This window comes from Sander lucioperca, chromosome 7 (genome assembly GCF_008315115.2).
Source record: "Sander lucioperca isolate FBNREF2018 chromosome 7, SLUC_FBN_1.2, whole genome shotgun sequence".
Lineage (NCBI taxonomy): Eukaryota > Metazoa > Chordata > Actinopteri > Perciformes > Percidae > Sander > Sander lucioperca.
Window position 1 is genome coordinate 8,206,663 of NC_050179.1, and position 8,822 is coordinate 8,215,484.

The 8,822-nt window shown below is 39.0% G+C and overlaps 1 protein-coding gene and 1 non-coding gene across 2 annotated transcripts; one reads left to right on the forward strand and one right to left on the reverse strand.

The window, feature by feature from the left end:
• The first annotated feature begins 260 nt into the window (after window positions 1-260).
• On the forward strand, window positions 261-6,859 carry hal (histidine ammonia-lyase). The gene is made up of 20 exons (XM_031282529.2): window positions 261-556; window positions 745-805; window positions 1,044-1,071; window positions 1,151-1,225; window positions 1,312-1,384; window positions 1,506-1,572; window positions 1,670-1,707; window positions 1,822-1,947; window positions 2,091-2,230; window positions 2,421-2,468; window positions 2,697-2,844; window positions 2,948-3,043; window positions 3,449-3,507; window positions 3,712-3,792; window positions 3,967-4,032; window positions 4,123-4,288; window positions 4,562-4,696; window positions 5,839-5,947; window positions 6,070-6,139; window positions 6,280-6,859. Exons 1-20 carry the CDS (start codon window positions 310-312, stop codon window positions 6,409-6,411), a joined length of 1,965 nt encoding a protein of 654 aa, XP_031138389.1. The 5' UTR covers window positions 261-309; the 3' UTR covers window positions 6,412-6,859.
• Window positions 6,860-8,315: 1,456 nt separating this feature from the next.
• trnay-gua lies at window positions 8,316-8,403 on the reverse strand. The gene is given in 2 exon segments: window positions 8,316-8,351; window positions 8,367-8,403. It is a non-coding gene; the product is annotated as a tRNA-Tyr (tRNA).
• Window positions 8,404-8,822: the final 419 nt, after the last annotated feature.

Genomic DNA, 8,822 nt, shown 5'->3' on the forward strand with positions numbered 1-8,822 from the left:
AATAGGCTACCTGTCAACTAGTATAAAAACTCATCGAGTTTGGCTCCTTCAAAAACTTGAACGCGTCCATGTTTTTCGGTGGGTTTCTGTGATTAAACCACGTACACTCAAGTGGGTCAGTATGTAAACCATGGTGCAAACATCTATGTGACTGGCCTGTGGAGGTCAATGGTCCCCAGAGGTGTGACTCCGGTGAGGCGCGGCTCCCGAGCGGTGCGTCTGATTGGCGGCTGAATTTTAGGTGGCTGAAGGTGGTCCCTTCGAGAACGGCGAGCAGCGCTCACTGAAGCAGAGTCCCGCTGAAGCGCAATGCCTTGTTTTACTGTCCACATCCGAGATGAGTGGCTGGCAGTGCCCTGCCGGGATACCACCAACACCATCCGGTGGCTCGGACATGAAGCTCTTAAACGTTACGTAAAGAACAAACCAGACAACGGTGGCATCACGGCTGTAAAGGACACTCGTTTTGTTGTGCGCAGGTGCCAGGGTTTGGGTTTGTTGGACGCGGATGACACCGTCGAGGATGTACTGGAGGATAATGACTTTGTTGAGCTCGGTAATGACCGTATGCATTTAAAATATAAGAATGTAGAGCCTAGCCTATGCATCACATTTTGGGGACAGTTTTGTGTGCGTAATTGTGTATGGTTTATGTACCGACGATACGAGACATTAAGATGTAGTTACAGTATCTACCAATAAGAGGAAATGTGTACAGTGTGAATTATTACCGTGTACTTACAGCTATTGAAGGCGACACCATGTCTCCTGACTTTATCCCGTATGAGCCTGGAGTTTCTCACCTGTATCCTTTCACAAGTATTTGTGCCATAATTATGTTAATTATAGTGGGTATCCTACTGTAGTTTGTACTAAATACTATCAGTTTTTCATTTTGTTTATGCCATTACATTGTTTTCTATTGTGGGTAACAATGACTTTTGAAAGAATAAAATAAACCAGAGTCATATATTTAATAATAAAATAGTGAAGGGCAACATTGTATTTTGCTGAATGTTATCCTTAATTAAACTGCGAAACAGCACAGCAGCATACAGGGAACCTGCAGAGGTAAGTGTTTACCTATTCTCTATTAAAATTTAAAACATATTATCGACTACTTCTGTGTTACATGGCTCTCCCTGTGCAGTACATTTCCTTGGACGGCAACACACTGACATCGACAGATCTGGTCAACTTAGGAAGGGGACTCTACAAGATAAAGGTAATGATCATCAAATTGTATTTGTTGTCATGGCTGGTCTGTGTAATTTGACTTAAGATACTCATTCCTTTAACCAACATTTTCAGCTGACTCAGGAGGCAGAAAGAAAAGTTGTGCAAGCCAGAGAGCTTTTGGACACCATTGTCAAAGAAAACAAAGGTTAGGAAACATTTAAGAATAAAGAGCTAATGTTAGCCAGCTACTGCAAAAATACAGTATTTCAGAAATCAGTGATCCCATGTATTGAGTTCTCAGTATCTCTCTCTCTCTGTTCCTCCAGTTGTTTATGGAATCACAACAGGTTTTGGCAAATTTGCTCGAACAGTCATTCCTGTCAGCAAGCTCAAGTAAAGACAATATTTTACAGTCTCGTTTTTTTGTCAATGTTAGATCTTCTATTGGAGAATGTGCTTTTTTATGTGCTGATGTGTGCTTTTTCCACAGGGAGCTGCAGGAGAACTTGGTGCGGTCACACTCAGCAGGTAATAAAGCTCAATTAATATTTAAAATGTCAACAAGTCAGTGCTCCTGACAAAATGTTTTAGGTTTTGCTGTATTTAAAATCAGCCCCATAGATGTTATACTATGGTGTGTAGGTGTTGGAAACCCGCTAAGCCCAGAAAGGACTCGCATGCTGCTCGCTCTGAGGATCAATGTTCTGGCCAAAGGGTACAGCGGAATTTCTCTGGAAACCCTTCATGCCATGATCCAAGCCTTCAACGGTAAGCCACCAGCCTTACTTTACCTTATCTTACCTGGGATATCAGCTTCAGTTGACTGCTGATAACTTCCGTTAGGGATCAGTATTGGGGAAGCGGACTGTCGTATGACTAATCTTCATCTCTGACTTACTCGGTCCCTGCAGCTTCCTGCCTCTCCTTTGTCCCAGAGAAGGGAACAGTGGGTGCTAGTGGAGACCTGGCACCCCTTTCTCACCTGGCCCTGGGGCTGATCGGAGAGGGTAAAATGTGGTCTCCCAAGAGCGGATGGGCAGATGCCAAATATGTAAGATCTTAGAGATATAACTCTCATAATGACTTTTCCATGGTTGTACAACAATAACTTGCTTAATGCTGCAGGAAATGTGCTCTTTGCTTGTTAGAGTGACATGTTGCAAGGTCCAACAGGAAAACATATTTGCTTTTTGATGCCCCTTGACCTTTTACATGCCTTTTCTCCTTTTATCTCTGGCCAGGTTCTGGAGGCCCATGGACTGAAGCCAATATCACTAAAGCCTAAAGAGGTAATCTTTAAAACCATGCTCTCTCATATTTGTTTTCACTGCACTAAAGAAACTGGTGTAAGGTTCACTGGGAATACAATGTGTTTTCTCCTCAGGTACAGATTTTAGAAGAACAATTATAGTGTTTATATTTACAATTATACAACACAATATAGTGCACATTGCATTGCATTCTGCTAGTGGCTTCTTAAAGTGGAAAATGCGTCCCTCTCACTCTTACCCTTATAGGGTCTTGCTCTGATCAACGGGACCCAGATGATCACCTCTCTGGGGGCGGAGGCTGTGGAGCGAGCCCAGGCGATTGCTCGGCAGGCAGACATCATTGCTGCTTTGACCCTGGAGGTGCTAAAGGGAACCACCAAGGCCTTTGACAGTGGTGAGCAGCAGCAGTGAACAAAATCACAAAACTAGATGGAAAAATGTACCTTAAACTTTTTGTATCAGTTTCATCCTTCCTCATTTTCTGGTCTCCTCTGCAGACATCCATTCGCTGCGGCCCCACCCAGGACAGATCGAGGTGGCCCTGCGCTTCCGCTCGCTGCTGGACTCTGATCACCATCCATCCGAGATAGCAGGTCAGAGGACAGGCCCATATTCTAAATTATATAATAATCACACAAAGTCATTGTAATACACTTAACATCTGGGCAGCACTGTTGCCTTACAGCAAGAAGTCTGTCCGGTGTTCAAACTTATCTAACCGGGCCACAGTTGGTCAAGTTTGCATGTTACAGTACTGCCATATTTGTGGGAGTTTACTCCCATCCAAAAGACAAACATCTGTAAGGAATATTTCTGCGCTTGATCAAGGTGGTTTCAGAGCTGGAGCACTGCACTGTGGCTCCCCACAGCCCATAAATAGGTCATGAATGGTTCAATTGCAGAGGGTGTATCTCCCCAGATGGATTAATAAAGTATAGCTTTTGGTAATATTATGCCTGTATTAATGTGTGTCATCTGGTGTTGGTATGTTTTTCCAGAGAGCCACCGGTTCTGTGACAGAGTCCAGGATGCCTACACCATGCGATGCTGTCCTCAGGTAACCTCAAGTCAAGTTTATTTATACATCCCAAAATCACAAGTTTCTCCCTCAGGACTTTACAGTCCGTACACCCTTGATCATGGTAGATCCCATGAGCAATAGTCCTGAAGCAGAGCATTCAGATTTTTGGAATTGGAGTAGGACCGTGCTTAAAGTGTTGTTCAGTTGTTTCTGAGCATACCTTTTTGTTTCTGTACACAGGTTCATGGAGTCACCAATGACACAATAACATTTGTCCAAAACATCATCAATACAGAAATCAACAGCGCCACTGACAATCCTGTATCCTTTCTCGACATAAAGATGACTGACCAGACTACTACGTAAATCTAGATGTGCCACTTTTTTCACTGCACCCAAAACTGTTCAACTACAAATTTTAGGTTCTGCCACAAGTTATATACTGGATTTTATTGGAAATTAGAGGTGATTTATTTTTCTTAACGGCCGTACAAGATGGTATTTGCGGAAAGAGGTGAGACCATTTCAGGTGGGAATTTCCATGGCGAATACCCAGCTAAGGTATGTATATTTGTGACTTATGAAATATATTTTGAGTATTTATTGTAGATTTTGTTCCCCTCTCTTTCATTGCCATTTTCTTTCTTCTAGGCTCTGGACTTTTTAGCCATTGCAGTCCATGAGCTGGCCTCCATCAGTGAGAGGAGGACCGAAAGGTTGTGTAACCCGTCTCTGAGTGAGCTGCCTGCCTTCCTCGTCAACGAGGGAGGACTTAACTCAGGCTTCATGATTGCTCATTGCACCGCTGCTGCCTTGGGTTAGTGTGAAAAAAAAAAAAAAAAAAATGGAGCATTAACATCAGTAAAGTGAATTATATGAAACTTTATGTTGACTAAAATAGATTTTTGTTGGTAGAGTTAAATAGGTTGTAATATTGAATGTTGAATTTCAGGTAGAATATTTTTAACAAAAAGATATATGTGTTATAAAGATAAACACCATTTTAATATATTTATCTGAATGTATGTCCCTTTTAATTCAATGTTTTAGCATGCACGTTAAGTCCAATTTCCTTTTCTGTACTGTCTAGTTTCAGAGAATAAAGTTTTGTGTCATCCATCGTCTGTGGACTCCTTGTCCACTAGTGCTGCCACAGAGGACCATGTGTCCATGGGAGGCTGGGCTGCTAGGAAGGCCCTGAGGGTCGTGGAGCATGTGGAGCAAGGTAAGGCTTTTCAAAATCCAGGTATGACTGGATAATTGCTACTATTAATATTTAAAAAAAAAAAAAAAAAATCCTATTACAGTAATTGTAAGGCATAGATATGGGCATAAAAATGCTAAACACAATGATGCAGTTTTCTGACTGAAACACCAAATGGGTAACTTTATAGCGATAACAAAATCAGTTACACAGGCTGCTACATAGTTTAGTTGTATTAAATTCAATGGTCATTAGCATCAGAAGTTTAAAAAAAGGATCTGATAACCACCTAACTTTAAGTAAGCTTTAAAAGCAACAAGTAGCAACATCCATGTCAGTGCACACCAACTGTGGAGAAAAGTGCATCAGCAAACATTTGCATGGTTGTAAATCAAAGCTCAATCAGTGGATATAGTGGTTAACTATAAAACTACAGGTTTAAAACCCCTATTAAATCAATGCCTTTCTAACTAAATTACTTTTCTCTCTATGTTTTTTGTGGGAAAATATATATTCATATACATGCATATATTCAAAAAAAGATACAATAGTAGTTGCAATCTATGTTGGAATAGACCAGATTTAAAGAGAACAGAGGTCTTTCAACCTACTATTTCTATCTCTATATTGTAGTGGATCTTTAAGGTATTGGAAGAGTATTGTGAGTTTTGTTGAATCCAATGGTTGCTCCACATGGACATAAAACATCTAATCTATGTGATATTCCCTTATGATTTTTTTCAAAATATGATTATCAACACATTGCAAAACTAATTTAAGGATAGGATGAAGTGAAGCATTTTCAATGGGCTTCACAGTCTCTCTTTAAGAAATACATAGTTTAAAACATTTATGATGGAATCCAAATGAGTGCTGAAGCCTTTCTAAAGCGGTAGTTGTGATTTGATAATCCTACATTATTCAATGTAATGTCATACCGAAGATTTGGTCCAGTCACTCACATTGTAATCCACTCTAATGTGTTCAGTATGCAGCATTGCAACCTTACTGCAAACACAATATTGTCATTTTAACAAACCAAAAGTAGTGATATCAATTACCACTAAAAAGAGGACTAACCAAAATAAGACATTCATTTCTTTTGCAAATTCAAAACCTGATTATGCATTTGGTCACATCTAATGGATGTTTTCTGTGATCAGTTCTTGCTATAGAGCTGTTGGCAGCCTGTCAGGGTATTGAGTTCCTCCGCCCACTTCGTACCACCACTCCATTGGAGAAGGTCTATGACCTTGTGCGCAGCGTTGTCAAGTAAGTCAAACAGATGTGGCTAAGGTCCACTGAAATTATGTACAGGATAGTTAATATTAGTTAATATTTATCCACTGTTCCACTTGTGACTATCATACTCTCAACTATTCTGCCATTAACAGACCATGGATTAAAGACAGATTCATGTCTCCGGACATTGAAGCTGTTCACCGTCTTCTACTTGACCAGAAGGCAAGTGACAAATCTTTTGGAGGAAGCAATGTTAATTATTTCTGTGGCTGTAAAATGTATCAAATCTATATGTACATATAACCTCCAGAGGGATGGCAAAATTGTGATTTTCAAGTGACATGTTTGTATTTTCAACTCAGGTGTGGAACGTGGCCAAGCCTTATATCGACAAGTATCAGACAGAGTACATCCCCGAGTCCCGTCCCGGCTCTCCTACTGCCTTCTCTCTGGAGCCTCCAGCATCACCGAGGAAGCGTGTTCGTCATGAGTGAAAACATGTCAAATGTTTGTTATTTTTCAATAACTATAATTAAAATCATCATTTATTGGGACTTTTGTGAATTTGAATGAAAATGACCCACAATTTTTGATTGTTGTTTTGACCCTTGAAGAATAAATTCATACTTTGATGTCTGACATTTTTAATCATTAAGGATATCTTGATGAATATAGCTTACACACAGCCTACCTTACACCACTGTGCACTAAAATTGTATTTATCTAAGCTTTTATTGTCCCTTAAAATGTGCGTAATTTAGTTTGTATTGCCACGACTACCTCAGCCATTGTACAATTTTCACATATCAAATGATTTTAATGATGTAGCACAAACATTACTATGATTAAATGTTTTTTTTCTGGTATAATTCCATGAAATCTTAAATGATTGTCATCTGTATATTTCCATCTTAGACAACACAATACAAGTTTTTAAAGCTCTGCTCCTGAATAGTTTGTATGATTATGTAAATCCTGCTTTCTGCTCACTTTTCCTGTTAATATGTCTGTACATTGAGGGCATGTTTGTGGTTGACAGAAATTACTTACTTAATGATACACTAACTTATTTCTGGTTTGTCATCACAGTATTTTAAGATTACTTTTAGTAGTAGCAGTGGTAAGTAAGTACTGATAGCAGTAGTAGTTGCAATAGCAGTAGTGATCTATGTCCTATCATTGTTCTGTCATTAAGATGTTAGTTACTTTCCACCAGAAACCATGTATCAATTGGCAAAGTTAATACATACACACAGCGTAAACACTCAGAGAGGAATGTGTCCTTGGGTTTACATGCACACTGCTTTTGTTCTCTGTGTGCTGAACCTTAGGGATGTAAGTTTGACAGAAGTTTCCTAGTCCAGTTAAACAGCACCTACCTGCCCGGGCTGAGAAGTCACTCTGCCACCTTGAGGTGCTGTGATAAAAAACCTGAGGAAGATAAAGTGGTATGTCACCTGCAAAGGCAGTGGTCAACACATTCAAAGGTTACACAAACAACTCATCACAGTTAGTAGCACAAGGGGCAATCTGTTGTTCACAGAAATACTGTAGTTCAACCTTACATTAAAGCCTTTGTTCCCGTGTGCTTAGCCAAACTTAACAAATTAATTTGTGTAGTTGCAATCTCAACCTTCCAACCTCAAACTTAGCGACTGTTAAATTCAGTGTGCTGCTTCGACTTGACAAACGCTTATCATTAAATGAAAAGTAAAAATGTGTTTCTATATAAATCACAATTATATACACAAACATATAAGGCCAGTACTTCCTGGTTAAGCAGAAAATAGTCTCTGTTAAAGGTAACACTAGAACTACATTGTCAACTTTATTTTTTTTTTTCTTCAGTTTAGGCCCATGTTAGAGCACACATTATTGCGCCTTATACATACCATGACTTAACATCTAAAATGTTCTTAGACGTCATACCAAGCCCGCGATTGTTTCAATACATTCATTCATCCATCTAAGCAAACCACAAATCTTATGTAAGATCGTGGATGTTTAGAGGCACACTTTACAAACGTTATAATGATGTGAACTACTTTTTAGTTATGACTAAAAATAACAATTAACATTCGATGTCCATATAAACCATATTAGGCTATACAATTTTCACCTTGCAGTCTCAGTACGGGTAACGCTAACGTTACAGGAAAATAAATAACTAACTAACTTTCTAACTAACACTAAGCCCAGAAACGTTATTGATAGCAGGGCAAGAAGCAAAAGGAGCAAAAACGACTGACAGTACAAGTGCTGTCAATCATTAGAGCCGGCCATACAAAATTATCTATAATATATAATGTATTTATATATATATATATATATATAAATAAATATATATAAATATATATATAAAACATATAATGATAATAATAAAAAAAAAAAAAGTGTCTCCTTCGAGCCGGATTTGAACCAGCGACCTAAGGATTTCAGCTGCAAGCCACTACAGTCCTCCGCTCTACCAACTGAGCTATCGAAGGGACGACACAACGTTTTCTCGCATTAGTATATTTAAGGCTACTTTGCCAAATATGATGTTCAATAATTATAGTCTTAGAGTTAGGGTTATTTTGACATTGTTTGGTAAAACCGCGCACCCCGTTATATATTTTTGCTAAATGGCACAGCTGTATCCCGAACTAACAAATACTCAGCTTAAGATGGAAAAAAAAAAAAAATAAACAAGAAACATTAAACGTACCTTTCGTTCGCCTGTACACGGACAGCAGTACAAAAGTTGTTTTGATCTATGAGTAAAAGCTTTGCTTTGCACACCAAAACCACACTGACTTAAATGTACTGTGAACATCTTAAGTTACCAGATACTGTCTTAGGTTACAAAAAACTCCTTCAATAGACAGGAGTAGAAGATATCTGTAGGATAGATAGATGCATATTT